The 18,841-nt window shown below is 36.6% G+C and overlaps 1 protein-coding gene across 4 annotated transcripts; it reads right to left on the reverse strand.

Annotated features, from left to right (window-relative positions):
• Positions 1 to 2,512: 2,512 nt before the first annotated feature.
• On the reverse strand, positions 2,513 to 17,554 carry LOC118036016 (protein CHROMATIN REMODELING 4). 4 transcript variants are annotated; one of them, XM_035041703.2, is made up of 11 exons: positions 17,158 to 17,554; positions 15,641 to 15,970; positions 14,262 to 14,363; positions 13,358 to 14,134; positions 12,613 to 12,720; positions 9,714 to 12,497; positions 8,647 to 8,801; positions 6,832 to 6,946; positions 5,971 to 6,053; positions 5,013 to 5,673; positions 2,513 to 4,849 (listed from the first exon to the last, which is right to left on the reverse strand). In XM_035041703.2, exons 2-11 carry the CDS (start codon positions 15,848 to 15,850, stop codon positions 2,846 to 2,848), a joined length of 6,999 nt encoding a protein of 2,332 aa, XP_034897594.1. In that variant the 5' UTR covers positions 15,851 to 15,970; positions 17,158 to 17,554; the 3' UTR covers positions 2,513 to 2,845. The 4 variants fall into 4 exon arrangements, with proteins under 4 accessions (XP_034897594.1, XP_034897595.1, XP_034897593.1 ...); XM_035041704.2 differs by having other exon boundaries at positions 12,613 to 12,717; positions 15,641 to 16,083; XM_035041702.2 differs by having other exon boundaries at positions 15,641 to 16,083.
• Between the last annotated feature and the right edge of the window lie 1,287 nt (positions 17,555 to 18,841).

Consider the following 18,841-nt stretch of genomic DNA (forward strand, 5'->3'; position numbering starts at 1 on the left):
TACCTTGCATGAAATTCCACGTTAAAAATAACCATTTTTTCACTGCATAAAAAAAAAAAAAAGGTCCCCTCCCCCTCTTGGAGCGTCCTTACACCTCCCATGATTCCCTATATGTAGTGTTCTGCCCACCTCACCTCACCACGCCTCACAAGTCAAAACCTCCCAGTCTCTTCTCCCCCACTTCAAGTCACAGCAAACAACACCACTCCAGAGACAAAATGGCACAGATGTGGCTCCTCTGGTGGCCAAAAACCACCACCAAGATTGGCGCTGGTGGTGTTGATACCATCGCCACCACTAAGGCCACCAACAGGGAGATAGTCGAAAAGATTGGTAGTACCCAAACTTGTTTTTGTGGGTGTCTAACAAAGCTTTTGAAGAAGCTAAGGAAGAGAGGGAGAGTGCTACTCACTGCCACCGCAAGTAGACAATCTTCATTCCAGTGCCGGTATGATCCATTGAGTTATTCTCTCAACTTTGATACAAGTGGGTGTGGAAGCATGTTAGATGACGAAGATTACTACCAGTATTGTGCTTTCACTTCAAGGTTTGTGGCCAACCCATCAAGAAGCAGTACATCTTCGTCTTCTTCTTCAAGAATACTAGTGACCACTTCTCACCAGAATATAAATTACTACTAGAATCAAGTCCCAAGTTTTGCTGTCATGTTTTAATTTCTTTTAGTTTCGAAAGTTAATGTATCGATCTTAGGTTTTGGTTGCTTGTAACGGGCATAATTTGTACATTTAATGGATGATAAAATCCAAAGTTTTAGTCTTTTAGGTAGAGAGAGAGAGAGAGAGAGAGAGAGAGAGAGTTAATTATTTATCCATGGGGAGAAAGAGAGCTGGAGCTTCAAATGAGGTATGGGCTTTATTGTACTTCAAAATTAAAAAAGTTAATTTTTTTTTTTAATCTTCTAGCCGTAGCATTACCACCCATCACATGGACATGATAACTTATTAATTCATAGTTTAGTTTTTTTAAAAGTTAATTTGGTTAAATTTAAAAGTTAATTGGATATGTATCAACTTACGATTTATTTGGTGTTGACTAAACTTAAATGGTTAACTCCTATGAATTATTTTTATAATTTTTGTTTAAAATAATGGCATTTTGATATACATGACAATTAACAAAATTAGAAGTCAAATCAAACTTCGTGTTAATATAAAATCCTATTTGTTTTTATATTTAAAAAATATATTTTTATTTTTAATTCAGATTAATATTTTTTAGTTTTTTTATATTATTTTAATATACTGATATTAAAAATAATTTTTAAAAAATAAAAAATATATTATTTTTATATATTTTCAAATAAAAATCTATTTAAAAAATAATCATAATTATACTTTTAAATATGTTCTAAACAACCATGTTCTCTCATGTACGAAAAAAAGAGAGGTTTTTATTTATTTATTTATTAAGGGGCGTGTTACGAACATGTGCAAGGTGAGCTGCCAACTCCAAAGTAAAATTATAAAAGAACATCGTTGTACATATGAACTTGTCTGTATGGGAGACAAGATCCCATAATTAATGGCAGGCACAACGATGATTTTGCATAATTAATTAAAGAAAGTATACATGCTACTCATGTTAGAATAGACTTAGATCCGTTGCATTTGACCAAAGTTGTTTTTGTTTTCAAAGTTTCTAACTAAACAATCTTGTGATTATATTTCTTTTTTAAAAATATTTTTTATTTAAAAATATATTTTTTAAAAAAAATTTATAAATTTTTTTTGATATAGCATATAAAAATAATTTTAAAATAAAAATTAAAAAAAACTTAAAAATATTTTTTTTTTATAAAAATACTTTCCAAACCCAAAGAAAAAATTGGATATATTCGTAGAGCTGCAGTGCAATTATAGATAATATGAATAATTATATATGAACCTATTTAATATACAATTTAAAAAAAAATTGCATATGAATATTTGATGAGAATAATATATAATTCTTTTTATTTTATTTTTTTGTGAATTTTTTATATAGCCTTCTCAAATTAGTTATACTTTTATTTCTTATTCAGTCACGTAAAAAATTATCAAGACAATTTTTTTTTATTTTTTCTTAAAACTTGCTTTTTAGATAATAATAAATTTTTATTTAAAAAAAACATGCTTTTAATATAAAAAAATACATTTTTTCATCAAAATTAAAAAGATTTGAATAAAAAAGGAAAGTTTTAGCTAAATAATTTTTTTTTTCTTACTTGATTTAAACCATTGAGATTCTTAGGGATATTTATTTTATTTACTTCAAGTTTTTGTTTAAAAAAATCATCATGTTAATAGACGTGTTACGTTAAAAGAATAATAAGAAATGCATAACTAAAAATAATTTTTTTTACTAAAAAAAACCACATTTTCTCTCTAGAATATGAAATAGTTTGAATTCTTGGAAATATTTATTTTAATCATCACATAGCAATAAAAACAGCAACAACAACTCTCCTCTATTTAGCGGGCGTATAAACTAGTACAGTTTAAGGGAGATACTATGTTTAAATGTTAAATGATGGATATATGAGCCAAGAACAACGAGAAATAATGTATGAATCACTTTTACATCGTCGCAATCCACCCGATTGTTTTCAACGGGGTGAGGAAGAAAAACCCTTAGATTTGGAAGCACGTTTGACAGAGGCAGCAATACCAGCAAGGAACACTGTATATTTCATTTTATCTTGCAATAACTTTACACAAGATGTCCTAAATGATCCTATATATGCTAGTTCATCGCTTGTTGAGTCATGCCTACAAAAATTCGAGCATTTAACTGGAGAGCCTGCATCAAAGAATAATGATGTTCCATATTTGAATCCGATACTTAACTATCGTTCTTGGTCACTCACAGGATGATCTGATAGAGTTCCCTCAGAAGATATGTCCTCTACATCAGGCTGTTTGATCGGAGAAAGATCTGACTCGGTCTTGCTAGAGTCGCCACTATCAGGTTGGTCCGGTCTCTTCTCTGGAAGGCACTGCACCTGAGGGGGCGACCTTTCTGTGTCCATAGGTTCTTCCAAAGCACCTAGTGAATCTGAAATTCCAACTTGGTCAGGAGATTTTGGCAAGGGTACTTTACTTTCATGGAGGCTCGAGCTTGTTGCACCAGAACCAGAGGATAAATGAGGGCCTGGAGCAACACAGGATGCTACCAATTGAAGAACTTCAGGGGAGGGGGACAATCCCATGGTAGTTTTCTTCTGTATAGATGAAGTCAACGAATTCATCTTGTGTAAACTGGGAAGAGGCAGGTTAAGGTCAGATTCATTCCATGGGCCCGAAGTTTCATGAACTAATGGTGGGACTTGTGGGATAGAGGTCGAAGCAACATTACTGCCATGGATGCTATTTCTAAAATCCTGGCTACTTCCCCCAATATCTAGTGGGAACTGCCTGAACATATGTGACCTCCGCTTCTTTTTCTTCCTCAAAATCCTTCTTGGATCCTTTGGTTGGGAGGGAGGTGGACCGGGTACAATAAAAGGAGGAATAGTTGGCTGATTTTCTCCATATAGCACACGAACTGATTGAGCTATTGCTGATACAGTGGGTGGCAGGTCAGGAATAGCTGGTTTGACAGGAGGAGCACTTACAGCTTCCCGAAGCCAATGAGGCAGCTTGTTCGAGGAAGTGCTTCCAACTACTTCTTTGCCCTTTGAATGGAATGGATTCAGCACTTTATTTGGGTCCAAGAACAATGCTGAACTGCTTAATTCACCACTTCCCACATTGTTATGGGAATCGTGCAATATATGTAATGATCTATCTAGAAGGTTAGGTGATTTCCCATACTTCATGGTATTGTATTCCTCTTCTCTTCGATGTAAATCAAAGTTGCTTGAGGAATTCAATCCAAGAGTTGCAAAGGTGCTAGCTCCGAAAGAATTGAGCAGAAATGGTTTTTCAGAGGAAACATGTGATGGTCCCACTGCAGAATCTCCAACAAAACTTACCCGCAACTCATCCGGATTCCAAGTTGGAATTGGTCCAAAATGCTCATTCTGCAAGCTAAATTGATCCAGCGGCTCAAGATGTGGTAGGCTAGAAGACAGATCACCAAAACCCAATTTCATGTCCGTCAGATGTGACTGAAACTTTGACGGGGTAACAAGTCTGCTTCCATGCAAAGCCCGTGTCATCATTCCCTCAGGAATGCTTGGGAACAAGGATGGTTTGGAGGACTTTGTTGGCTTCATCATCTTTGGCAATGGAAAGGCAGACCCATCCAAGAACTTGAATTGTTCCTCCTCCCACCTAGCTGCTAAATCTTCTGAACTTTTGTACTTCGAGAATTTTAACCTGGGGTCTCTAAGAATGGCATCCCAATTACCCCTTCCATATCTCCGAACACCAACCCAAAGGAAATCAAGTTCGTCCTCAGACCAAACATCTATTTTTGATTTCTTTCTATACAAGCTACTAGATCCAGAGCCAGTCCTCATCATTATGTTCTCAAGCACCTTTCTGTGGTTTTCAGGAAATGATGAAAAAGCAGATGGCATCTGACCCAAACCCAGTGTGGGAGGAACCTCCCTCTCTAACTGATTATATCTTGTTGCATCTTCAGGGGGAAATTTCAAATTGGGCAACAATGGCATTGCTGGAAGGTCTCGAATAGAGTCATTAATAGCTTCAAGTCTTCTCCCCAGTGACAAGCTTGGTAATAAGTCATGGTTACTAGGCATGCTCTTGGAAGGAAGTGGAAATCTGGACAACAATTTCTCATCAAAAGGCAAGTTTGGCAGAGACATCTTTTCCTGGAAACCAGCAAAACTAGAACTGGAACCTGCCAAGTGATCAGAATCCTTCCCTTGTAATATATGTGGACACTGCAAAAGTAATGATAAAATAAATAACTAAATAGGGCATTGCAATAAATAAATTAAAAAAAAAAAAATGCGGCATCGCAATCACATGCATACATAGAGTTCTATTTAGAAGTTAACAAATTTGATGAACAGAGAGAGAGAGAGAGAGAGAGAGAGAGAGAACCGGACTAAATGAGTGCCAACCATCTGAGAAGTTATTTTTAAGACGTGGTTGCAAAATCTCAGCTGATACATCTGGCAATTTTGGCTTGTCTGATGTAGTCTCCTGATGTTTTATATCCATCTCAATTGAAGTTTCAGAGCAAGGAGGTAGACTAAATGGAAACTCTGGTCCAGGCACTGGCTTGCTTTGTTGACCCTTCGATCTTGAAGAGCTTTTGTGCAACAAATCCAATTGATTAGCATTGGGAGCACAGAGTCCCAGAACAGGTAACTGATTGTTGGAAGAAAGCAAGTTTTTATTGCCTGTGCCGTGATTTTGGTGAGTTGGAAGGAAAGTATCAGAGGAGGGGTGTCCGAGAGAGTTCATAGAAAGATCCAGATGACTGCTCAATTTATGATTGGATAGGTGGCCCAACTTTATGGTTGCATCGGCGTTTCTCTTTGTTGCATCTTGCTGACTGAACTCGTCATCCTCCAAGTTAATTACAAACGACTTCTCTCTGCCTTGTTGAGCAAACTCCATGGCCTGATCCCTGTCTATTTCGTTGGTTGGAGGGCAATGAAGAACCAACTCACGTACAGGAAGCCCCTCATTAGGATGAAATACTTCAATTGCATTCCGCTGAGCAAGGCGTTCTTTTTGTCTAGAGCGAAGCTTAGTGCTGTTCAAAGAAAAGTAAATTGAAATAACAATGTCAAATAGTTAAGTCTAAATCATATTTCCTATCAAGTTTGCCCGAGTAGCATGACATTTTCCACATGTTTCAGGAATATGAAGTCAGACGATTTTATTTTATTTTATCTTTTATTTTTTTGATCCGGAAGATCTCAGAATAATCTTAACCTAGGGTCCAATTCAACCCCATACCAATCCTTCACTACAGCAATTAGATTTCTATTTTTATTTAGTTCTCGTGTTTGAGAACTTTGGGTTTCTTGGGTGAAGAAATTTGACTTACTATTTTGCCTTTAGAGCTCTTCCAGCTGGTGTATATTCCCGCTCAGGCTCTGCTTCAGGCTCCCGGTCCTCTTCACCACCACTCTGCATTTAAAGTTGAAGTTGATAACCGAAACTATGAAAATCCATTATCAAAAAGAAAAAGAAGAGAATAACTATGACAACAAATGATTTGTGCTTGGTGGAAAACAAGAAAGGTTACATTTTTTAGAGATCCACTGAAGCATTGAAAAGATAAGTAGCAAGTGAATCAAAAGTAGTCCAGTAAATAAAAATCATTTATGAATTTAGTATTTATCAAAACAAAAACATTTATGTAAAATAAAATCTCAATCCATGCAGCTTCAAGCTGAATGCACTAGAAATATGATGAGAAGGAAGAAAAAAGAAAGACATTTGAAAGGAGAGACAACGAGAGTAAACTGGAGCAAAGAAAATGAAACTGAACTGGGGCTTGCAGTGAGCATCAACGACCAAAATGGCAGCCAAGGTTCAACTCTCACTGCAAGAGGCCAGCTTGACAACTTAAGCAAAAAACACAGAAATAAGAAGCAGCTATTCTACCAATCTCCATAGTTTCAGACCATTTCCAATTTTTGAAGATTTATAATGAATGCCTTCCTATGAAATATTGAGAGGGGAGTGGGGATTTGGTTAGTTTGGAATACTAATCCGGAAGGGATATAATAACCCAGACATGTATTAACACTAAAGAAAAAGGAAAAGGACAAGGGAAAAGCTAAATCAGCCTGTAGAGCAATAAAAAATCACATGGGATGTAAAGACCATACTGGTCCAATCTTCAGAGGCAACATAATAGACCAGCTTTGAATTTATAAACCTCAGAAGCAAATGAAAGTACCTCATTCAAAGTTTCATTTGGATGCGGGGCATAAGCTTCCCTGTATGAGACAGCTTTCCTCAAGCGTTTCCCTCTACCAAGAGCAGCTTCCTCCTCATTTTGATACTTCTCCCATCTAAAACCCAGCAAAACATACAACTTAAATAAGCATTCCTGTGAAATAAGTTTCACCGAACAGAATATGTGAGGAATTGTATTGTTATATTGTGAATTATTTGAATTATGCATGTGGTTGATATGGAATGGGGAGAAAGAAGAAACAAATATTAACGTATTGGAGAGAAATTATGTTCAAATGTTGCATTTCAATGAAAGAGATGTAATCCTGATTGGACAGATCAGAATTGGGAATTTGCATTTATTGTTTTTCTAGTTAAGAGATGTAAGAGGAAGGTATGAAGTGAGAAAGGTGATGAAAAGGAATTAAGAGAAAAAGATAACTCCTCAACACCAAGACTACCGGGGTGTTTGAGAGTATAATAACAATTGCTTTTCAGAGTGCTTTTCATTTAGAAGCACATCAAAATAATATTTTTTTTTATTTTTTAAAAACAAAAAAATTTTAAAATCAGTGTATTAAAACAATCCAAAAATATAAAAAAATAATAATTTTAAGGAAAAAAATCAAAATTTGGTTAAAAGCGGGTTGCAACTCAACCCCAAACACCCTTTAAGACAAATTTTCATATAATTTTGTTCCTTCAAAAGAATCACAATTCTTTGTAGACTCCGAACCATATAAACAAAATAAAAATACATCCCTAGAACACATTCGAAATGCTACATTTATAAACTGTTGAAGGAGAATGAGGTAAATTCTACTGTTGAAAAAGTAAATTCTATTATAACACACTTGGAAGTCGGCCCATCAAGGAAACTTGACTCCATTACACTTCTAAAACAAAAATCAAAACAATAAAATAACTATGATAAAAAGAGAGAAATTGCCAAATTACTATAAGGCACTTTTTAATGTAAAGGAATTCAAAATTTGATGGGTGCCCATAATTTAATTGTGGAGTTCAACAACAGAAGGCAGTATAATAAGGTCAAACAAGATCAAATCCGTTCACTGTACAAATAGAAATTCTTAGAACACAACTACTTAAGGTGTCACAAAAACTACTTAGGGTATCCCAAAATCAGCTGAAACAAATAAAAAATGTGAAATCGCTTCAATTCTTAAGAAGATGCTATGTGATAACAAAGCCTGTATCAGTTCAGGATAACAGCACCACACATTAACAACCGGTACATTTACCCATAAAAATATTAGATTGGACTGAATTCTCACTTTGGAACTATAAATAAGTAGCAAGTCAAGATCAAGAACCAGCAAATAATCAGTTCATAGCCCTGATCAATATGGGAACTAACCAAGGGATGACAAAAGGCATTTGAATTTCCCACCATCTACCAATTGACCAAATGGATTGATTTAATACTGTTTCATTAAAACAAACCCAATCAAGAACCTGAATTCAGCAGTTTTAACTAGTCTTTTGATCAAAGAAATTGAGAAACAGGCTGATGGGTTCCAGAAAATGTTCATCGCATGGCATGGATAGATAAGCAGTTGAATGATAAAATAATAATAAAATGAGCATGTTTATAATTATCACATTTTTATCAAATCCTGGGAACATAGATCAATCTTGGTGAAACAGTACATTCGCCAACCAAATCTATTCATTTTTTCACGTATTATAGAATAAAATTTAGACAGCGTGAGCACTTCACCAACCAAATCTATTCATTTTTTCACGTATTATAGAATAAAATTTAGACAGCGTGAGCACAGGTAAATTTCCTTACCTTAAACGCAAAAGCCTGTCCCATTCATTTTCTTCAGTAACATTTACCACATTGTCCTCTTTCCTTTCAGGATTTTGTCCGCAGGTATCATCAACCACAACTGGTGATTCAGCTCCCCCTTGCTCTTCTGTTGTTTCATCATTCCATTCCAAGGCCTGCTTAGAACAATGCAGAGATGTTATTTAACTGAAACCAACAGTAAACATGATTTTGTTTGGGGTATTCCTCTGTAGAATTAATCATTATAAATGCAACATTCTGGGAAAGGAAAAAAAAAATAAGTTGCAACCAAAAAAGGCAAGAATAAAACAATACAAAGAATATATTCAGAAACATTTTGAAACCGAAAGAAAGTCTCATCAAATAGCTATTTTAAAGAAGAAAAATTTAGGAGGCTAAAAAACAGGAACAAGGAAAGTTTAAATAAAACCAAGCAAAACTAAGAAAAGAACTAAATACTGACTCCTACGGGCTATTCTCTCCCACATAACTTGGTCATATCATTTCATCATATTTGAGTCAAGATGCAACAAACAGTTGCAACAGATAAAATAAGGTCTGGATAATAAGATTGCTAGTTTCTACAAAGGACAGCCAAACTTTTAGACGAAGTAATTGTAAGAGACCCACCAATAAAATGAAATGTATTAAACAGAAACTACACTGAATCAAATGCCAACAATACATAGAGTCCTGCTATAATTAAATCCTAAAATTGGGTGCAAAAAGACACCATTCAGTCATGAAGAGTGGTTATCCAGTTTGACATGCAGGCAACAGGGATTAAGGCAGCCAGTTAAATTTCAAATAGGTCGACTTCATTGATCCCATTGCAGTGATGATCACTGGCAATTGTGGTGGTGAGTTAAGTCCAGCTATAAACTAAAAACCATTTTCAACCATTTGTAACATCAGAACATAGCCCAAAGCATCTAACTCAACAAATTCAAATTTAAATAAACTGCAGTTTTGAGAGATGCACCAAGGCGCAAGGAAATGGTATTTCTACCGAAGATTCTGATGAAGCAGAAGCACATATTCCAGTAAAATAAAGTAACAGCACTCACCTTTACCGAGCCAAGCATTTCATTCTCAAAATCTCCTTCAGCAGCATCAGTTGACGCAGACTGGAGGTTTGAGCGGTCAAGTAACTTTGATATAGCATTTTCATCCCACACAATCTTGTTGCCACCATCTGTACATTTATCTTGGTACACATCCCCAAGGCCGCCACTCCTCTTCCTCTGCTTCTGCTCCAGATCTGCTATTGTGTCATCTTTATCTTTGTTGATATTATTGTCACTATTATCTTTTCCATTCATGCTAGAAGATTCACTAAAAAGCTCTTCTGTTCCCCATCGTAGAATATCTTCCACTTCCTTCTGAGACCCAGACTTGTTGACAAAGAGCTGATCAAGCATTAGTTTTTTTTTAGCAAGTTGCAAGATGCGCTCTTCAACACTGGCTCGAACAACAAGCCTGTACACCAGAAGTCTTTTGGATTGCCCAATTCGATGTGCTCGATTCATAGCTTGGATATCAGCATGGGGGTTGAAATCAGAATCATAAATAATGACTGTGTCTGCGGTTGCTAAATTGATTCCAAGGCCACAAGAGCGCGTTGATAACAAGAAGACAAATCGACTTTTGTCTTGGTTAAAACGTGCAATTGCTGTCTGGCGATCCGAGACTGATACAGAACCATCCACCCTTTCATATGTTTTAGGGCCAAACTCTATGGTCAAATAATCCTCAAGGATATCAAGAAGCTTGGTCATTTGTGAAAAAATCAGAACTCTATGACCTTCCTTGTATAAGATCTTGAGCATGGAATGCAGCAAAGTCAACTTGGCCGAAGCTTTTATTCGCATTTCATGAAGAAATTCTAGTGACCCAGAATCAGGCTCGGTACCTGGTATGAGATATGGATGATTGCAAATTTTTCTCAGCTGCATCACAATGTTTAGCATCGATTGTTGTGCAACTCCTTTCCCAATATTCCGTAACATTTGATAATTCTTCGTTAGCATTGCTCGGTAATATTCAGCTTGGATAGAAGACAACTCAACAGGAACCATCCGTTCTGTCTTGGGGGGGATATTTTGCATAGCATCCTTTTTAAGCCTTCGAAGCATGTGTGGTGCAACAAGTTTCTTCAATTCTTGCACTTTTTCGGCTGTTGTGAGATCATTAAATTTCTCCTCAAAAGAAGTTAGAGAAGGAAATGATGCTGGCTGTAAGAAATTGAGCAAATTATACATCTCGCCAATGTTATTCTGAAGAGGGGTACCAGTCAAAAGAACACGGTGTTGGAAAGAGATCGTGTTGAGCAAGCTGAACAGCTTACTCCCTGAATTCTTAAGTCTATGGCCCTCATCAACCACAAGAACTTCCCAAGGAACTCCACGCAAATAAGTGGAATCCGCAAGAACCATTTCGTAAGTGGTTAAAAGAACATTAAATTTGTAGGATGTGGTTTTCTTGTTCATCTCACTGGGATCACTAGCATGCCATTCATACAGGCGAATCATGGCCCTTGCTTTTGCACACCCATGGTACTCCACAACATTTAAGTTGGGAGCCCACAGTGCAAACTCAGAGAACCAGTTAGGCATTGTTGAAAGTGGAACCAAGACCAAGCACGGGAGAGAAGCTTTGAACTCAAAATACAAAGATGAAAGGAAAGCACAAGCAGATACTGTTTTCCCCAGCCCCATCTCATCAGCAAGTATTACATTTTTGGATTTATGCCAACACTTACGCAACCAATTCAATGCCTCAAGCTGGTGAGGAAACAAGGAACCTCCTTTTAGTTCCTCCGGTTGCTCCATCAGAGTAGCAATTTCATTTTGCAGACCATCACGCCTCCCTTTTTGTAGATCATCCCTCGCAGAATCTTTTTCCAATGTCTGGCGCTCAAACTGATTGAACTGATTGATTAGATGAACTGATTTTTTAAGAACAGGATCATCCAGACTTTCCCAAGTGCATTCATCATAAGGAAGACCAGTCCATTTTACAAAAGCTTCACGGCTGCCATCCTCGGGAGCATGGAGAGCAATCACTCGCTGGGGCTGCTTCCACTTTTCCTCGCAGATATTTATCAAAGCTGTTCCATACTTAGCCTTATAATTTTCTAGTTTTCTCTTCGCAAGAGCTTTCAGCTGGGATTCTGAGATCCAACTGTTGTGTATATGAGACCTCCCTACCCACTTAACTAGGAATTCATATGATGTTGTCTCTTTGTTAGCACATGCTAGTTCTTCCATGGCAGGCTCCGGGACTTTATTTTCAATACTAGAAGTTTTGATTTTCGTATCTTCTTCTTTTGTGTCCTCGGTTTCAGGAGAGACGTGCATTTCACAAACTTCAGAAATTTGATCTGCATCTGAGTTTTTCAAACAAAAATCAGTAGTTTCTTCAATCACCGGATTTTCATGTCTTTTCACCGTTACTTCTGTTGTTACTGCAGATTCATCTTGATCCTTACCACTAATGCCTCCAGAACCTGAATCTTTTCCATCTTTCCCCAGTAAATCCTTGTTGTTCCCTCCTTTATAGTCTTTGCTAGCAGATCTTCTGTATACACGTATTGTATCCACTCTAATGTCATTCTTCACACTTCCATCCTTCTCAGAACTTTCAATAACACCAGGATGACCCTCAACATGATTTTCAGCAACCCCGAGATCTGAATACGTGTCACCAGCGGCTTTTTCCTCCAAGTGTCCATTTTCAGTCTCTGATATAAGCAATTCATCAGAAGGCCGGTCATTTTTTGAAATCAGAGATGTACAGCATGACAAGCTTGCATTTTCACCTTCAATCCGACACCCCAATACCCGATCAACCTGTAATGTGGATATATTCTATTGTATAAATTCAAATATTTCAAGCAGAAAGCATTTTAGGTCTAAGATATTAATAGAAGAAAGCCTACAGATTTTCTGAAAATAGCTGATTCACCTGCTGAAGTTCGGTCATGACAATATCCTCGCATTTCTGGGTTTCATCCACATGAACCTCTGCTTTATACGACTCTTCTAATGGTTGTGCAACTTCCACAGGATTCTTCTGATGAAACAAATATTTTTAATCATAATAATCATAACACCAAAGATATGCACAGGAACAGTAATAAGTGACAATGCCAAGAGAAACAGTACTGAGAATAACATGAGAAACATTAATGACATGAAGAAGATGACAATGATTGTAAGATATTGAACTTGAGTGTGTAGGGGTATCTGGTTGGGCGGATTGCATGGTTTATCGGTTTTGCTAGTGTGAAGCCTAAACATCCAAGATAGGCAGACGTCAAGTGTTGTATTTGCACATGATGATGGAGAGAAATAATCTGCCCACAGTAGATGGTGCCAGTAGGAACACCACCAAACAACAAACTATAGCACCAGCTTGCACATAACATCAGCACAAAATACTGCAAAGCTAGACAGATGGAAGTGGTATATTGTCACAGTGCTAAGAACTAAAGAAGAGTGAAAATTTAGAGTAGTAAGAACCAATAACATGGGGCAAGCACAAAATGGCCTCAGGTACTGGAGCATAGTCATAGTTACCGATCATTATTGGTACTATCTACCATAGTATTGTATGCTTGAGGAGAAATATCGTGAGTATCTCCTTGGAAGATGAAATATCCACATAATCTATTACAGGAAAATGAAAAATCATAATAGAATAAACATACCTCATCCTTTTTCTGCAATTCTATGTTCTTGACTTCAACATCTTCCGTTGGCAAAAGTAACGAAACTTCATGATTAATGGTTTTCCGTTTCTGGTTCGATTTACTAGTTCCAGAACTTGCATCATTGGCTTTGGATCTATATTTTATGGAGGTGCGCTTTCCCTTGCTGGTCCTGGGCTTCTTAACACTGTCCACACTATTGCCTTCAAGCTTTCTTTTCATGTTCTCAGAGGCTGCACCAATTGCAAGAACAATTTTCTTTCTTGGAGATCCATTATCACAAGACAAGACATGCTTCTCACCAGAACCTTCATTATGTGGCTTGGATTCAGGAAGTTTAGAATGAGACAAGAGTTCATCAGCAAGGGAAATTGTTTTCTTCCCTGCAGGTGACTCTTTTGGAGATGCATCACGTTTCTTTTCATCATCAATGTTCACATGCAATGAAGTACCATCTACAGAACTAACAGCAGATGGATCACATGACTTGGTGCTACATAATACATCGGAGGACGAATCTGGTTCCTTTTCAATGGATTTGGATCCAACTGTTAGAGTCGATTTCCCTTTGCTGGAAGACCTTCTCTTGGAGACAATGGAGCTTCCGAAAAGCGCAGATACTTTGTCAGTGCCAGATGACTTAAATCCAGTTCTAGAATTTGTAGTGATTATTTTTGTTCTTGCACGTTTTGAAATGGAACCCAGCGGGCTAATGGACTTCAGTGGGTCACTTTTTTGAGAGCACTTTGGACATTGCCATTTCCCCATTGGAATGCGCTTCAGAACACAAATAACAAAAAAAAATTAATAAGAGGAAACAGTCATTGATATCAACAAATCAGGCAGAAAGAAAAGGGAACAAAAAGAAAATATCAGCATGCAGCTTCAATACAATTGAAAATACCTTAAGTGGTGGTTCAAGGCACTGTAGATGGTACACCCGGGGACAGCTATCACAGCACAACAAGTTGCCACCAAGATCACAGATTACACATTCATAGTAATACTGAAAGGCAAAGTTGAATAAAAGGCAACAAGGTGTTAGTGAATGCTAACACATAGCCAAGACACTTGACTCCAAATAGCAGTAAAGATAAGTAGCTTGCTGAAACTACAAGGATTAACCACTGAAATAAGGTGTTAACTTTAGGAACAACATAAATGAACTTTCTTGGCATGTGATTTCAACTTCAGATTTTGAATCCTAATGGTATTGTTGAAAATATAACAAAAAAGAGAGATTGTGAACAAGCTACATGCATCTTCCATTTAAAGAGATCAAAAAAACTTCCCATATTGTTCTCGCATATTATTCATGGTCAAAGTTACTCACTAAAACAACCAGATGGGAACCTTGCATCGTATTCAAGTTTGAAAGGCCCCCAAGTTGATAAATAAAATTTATAATTCCAAGAAAGGCTAGAGGCAACTGAAAAGAGGATCCTTGGATCATTATTCTGCTCAAAGACAGCAACTATGTTCAAATGGAGAAAAGACTATGCTAGGAAAGGTTGCTTTTTCTAATTACTTACTTCTTAATTTTATTGGAATTGATGGGGGGGGGGGGGTTTAACCTGAAACTTCTTTCATTTAAAAACTTAAAATTAAATTTGAATGGAAAGAATTCATGATGTATCATGTAAATATTTTTCACAAAAGGGGTCTTCCTGTCATGATTTGAAACAAGCATTTTGAGAGGATCTTTGTTTTTCACAGCACATACTCTACAGCCAAATTTAACCCTGATAGGGACATCCAAGATGTCTTTTTTTCAGTTTAGAAATATGTTTAAGTGTTGTTTTCTTTTTCAAAATCCCATATCAGTAATATATATGTAATTTCAACCCGTGATGAAATAGTATTTGCAATTTCTCAAAGAAAAGAAAGAGCTAACTCAAAAAAAAATGCCCGGAGGGCATCAAAATTTGAATGGAAGAAAGCCTGTTTCGTAAAGGGAATTTGGTTCCAAACATATAGGACTTCAAACCCACATGAAAAATTTTGTTAGACAAATTGGATCCATATGTTGAACGTAAACAGCAGTGCAATTGGGCATAGAAGAAGACATGTGACAAAAATAATACAATTAAAATGTGCTCCATAATCTATTGCTCACATAAAAGGTTTTATAGTTCAAAAAGATGAGATGTAAACTGCCTGTTCAATTGAAAATCAGAGCAAAATGTGTTCACAAACTATCTCTATCAAGAATTTATAATATACTTCTGAGCTGAAGAAACATCTATCTAACAGAAAGCTAAACAGAACAAAAGGATAACTCACCCCATCATTTCCTTTCTTCTTGGATGAAGATAGATCAGAACTTTGTTCACTCTTTGGCTGGCGTTTAGCAGCAGATGTATTCCTTGGAGATTCCAAGTTATCTTCTTTACCAGTAGAAACAACTCGTCCATACAGAATCTTTTTTCGTTTTCGCTTCAAGACCCAGTTTCGGCTAATCATTTTACTACTTGTTGAACTGTTATCCTTCATCTTTCAATCTTGTATTTTACATTTACCACAAGCGTGCCCACAAAGCATGCCATGCATTAGTGAGGAAGTTGCATCAAAGCTCCAAAAGAGAAATCTAAGCCACTACAAACCCTCAGCATCCTGTTAAACATTTTGAAGGAGCTCCAATAAGAAAATAGCAACATTGAATAACAAATTAGAATGAACCACAGTGGTGACTAGCTTTCATATTGCCAACAGGCTATGACAGCAATCTGCAGAGAAAAGTGTGAGGCATGATCAGTGCTCAATACAGTTAATCCGACCTTGTCAAATCCTCACAGAAGAAAAAAAAAAGTTAAAATTACATGATATCTCCAATGAAAGAAGCACAAGCAATAAGCACTATGGAAGGTTTTGAATTCAAATTGGCCAATCACAGTATTTATCCATGTCTGCTACATCAAAGAGCTTAGGTTATTAATTTCTCTCTGAGAAAGCTAAAATTCTGCACAAATAGGACAGGATATAATACCAGACCATCAAAGATTTAAGTCCTAAACAAGGTAACAATAGCAAGGGGTGCATCTTCTCACTAAACTAGCAGAATCAAGTCACGCAATTGAAAATTGAAAATCAGCATTTCACACTAAAGTGTAACCATGTACTTTACTTTCAGTAAAGTACAAGGCTCAAATTGCCGAAATGATCCAAAGGTAAGTGTTGCAACATCAACCCACCACCAGAATCAAAGCGCAATCAACCAAAACCAATGACTTGACTAATCACCAACCAACTATAAGTTCACCTAATAGAAGAAGAATGACAGACATTCGCTCCATTTTTTAATGCCCCAATGGAATCGACATCAACAAACACCTGCAAGGAATACAGAAACCAAAAGCCAACCTCTGCACTAGAAGAACACAGCCGAATCAAGCCACCACAAGCTCCGTAATGAAACCAACTAATTATTTGAACTTCAACAATCAAAACATGATATGTCAAACAAAAGACCAAAAGGAGTGCCAAAATTGAAGAGTCCAAGCATAATGAAGTTAACCAAGCACATGCATTCACTCGCTCAAAACCCAGAACCCCATTTCATTAACTATTTGATGAAACCACATTCTTTTCAAAACCCATGTACCAAATAACTCCATATCACCAAACAATTCAGCACCAATCAATATAAGAAGCACAATAACTCCAAAATCAAGCAATATACGCATCAAAACTGCTAGGAAATTAGCTCAAGCTACATAATAACAAAGCAACACATAGAATTAACCCAGAAACCAACTTTAATCAAGGAAATAAGTAGTACCCAGACAAGAAAACAAGCTCACCAATCTTTCTTGTGGGTCAAAAACCAATCTTTACTGTCTAGAATCCTCAGAAATTGACAGGTTAAGCAAGATACATACTATAGAAATAGAGAGGGATTAGGGCTTAGAAGTTAAGGAGAGAAAGATATAAGAGATACGAGGAAGAGAGAGACAGACGGGGGGGGTGTGTGGGGGGTTGGGGGAGGGGGGGTGGAGGCAAAGACACAACACACAAAGACACGATACTACAACAATAACATCAACACTAAAATAATAAAAGCCCCCACCACCTCTTATATATAAACACACACACACACACACACACACAATCAATTTAGAGAGAGAGGTTTTTAATCTTTTTAGAGAGAATGATACGGTTTCGCCGGGGTCATAGGACGGGGTTACATTCTGACATGGCAGCGCATGAGAGAGAGAGAGAGAGCGCTAGCCAAAGCCCGTCAAATTGCACCTACCCACTTATATATTGCCACGTCTCACCACCCGGATTCATGTTCCCAAAATTTGTCCTCCCCTTCCTTTCTTTTCCTTTTTCTCCTCATTTGATCTTGTGAATCTTTCTACACACTACTACAACAAGCTCTTACTCTCTCGTTGGTTGCATAACGTTTAATGGAAAGAAAATGCAGAGAGCGAGCGAGTAAATGGAGAGACAACTATTCGTTGCTCTTTGCACAATGATTCACGGGCACGAGGCAACTAATCCTACAGTAACATGATTTTGGAGGGAACGGTTCTGGTCAAGTGTCCGATCCGACTATCTGCACATCTATTTTCCCCTCTGCTTTTAGACATCCTCTTGTGGTATTGTTCCTGTTACAATGTTCGCTTGTTTACACAATAGCTATAGCTATCAAAATATGTGATGGTAAATGGAGAAGTGCATGATTTTACTACAGTTGTGCAGTGCACGTGATTTCTCTTAATGGAACATGACATGACTATAATCTTGTATGGTAACTGTAATGAATGATTAATTTACCACGTCTATGCATTGGATGTTGTTTCTCTCAATGGAACAGGATTTTATTAGATCTTCTGTGGATTGAGATTCTTTGTGATTGATGAGCAGTTTTCAGGTTGGAAAATGACTTTTTTTTTCTATTGTTGTTTCCTATTTTTTTAATTCTCTTGAGATCAATACACTATTGTTACAATGGTGCGTGAAAAGAATCTATTTTTGTGAATCTGGTAATTTAATTGCTCCTCTTCTTTTTTTAGTAGGTAACACCTCATTGATTATCATGGTAGTTTATGAAGCTAATATGTAATGTCACATAAAATCTGCAAGCATACTTTCCCGTTAAGGTGTATTTATTTTTGTAGTTTAACTCACTTCTCAAAATATATTTTAAATGTTTTTCTTTTGAAATGATATTAAATTGATATTGCTTTTTATGATTTTGATATACTAGTATTAAAAAATAAAAATAAATTTTTTAATACATTCTTAATTAAAAAATACTTTTACAAAAAAATATGCAATACTAAAAACACACTTTTAACACTTAGCCAATATCTAATACGCTATGTAGATTCATGAGTTTGTATTCTACTGAGTGCCACTGCGGTTGGTTATGAGAGATTAGTAGCTATTAGATAACCTCACATCAAATTCACTTGCTCGCTTTATGTTTGTGCTTCATTGTTCCTAAAAAATAAATTCTTTTATATTTAAGTTAGCAAA

This window comes from Populus alba, chromosome 1 (genome assembly GCF_005239225.2).
Source record: "Populus alba chromosome 1, ASM523922v2, whole genome shotgun sequence".
Classification (NCBI taxonomy): Eukaryota; Viridiplantae; Streptophyta; class Magnoliopsida; order Malpighiales; family Salicaceae; genus Populus; species Populus alba.

Coding starts and splice junctions, on each gene's coding strand:
- LOC118036016 (XM_035041703.2), bottom strand. CDS start 15,850: ATGAAGGATAACAGTTCAACAAGTAGTAAAATGATTAGCCGAAACTGG. Junction 14,364..15,640: donor AGAAGAAAGGAAATGATGGG/GTGAGTTATCCT, acceptor TTTGCCTTTCAG/TATTACTATGAATGTGTAAT. Junction 14,135..14,261: donor GCCTTGAACCACCACTTAAG/GTATTTTCAATT, acceptor TGTGTTCTGAAG/CGCATTCCAATGGGGAAATG.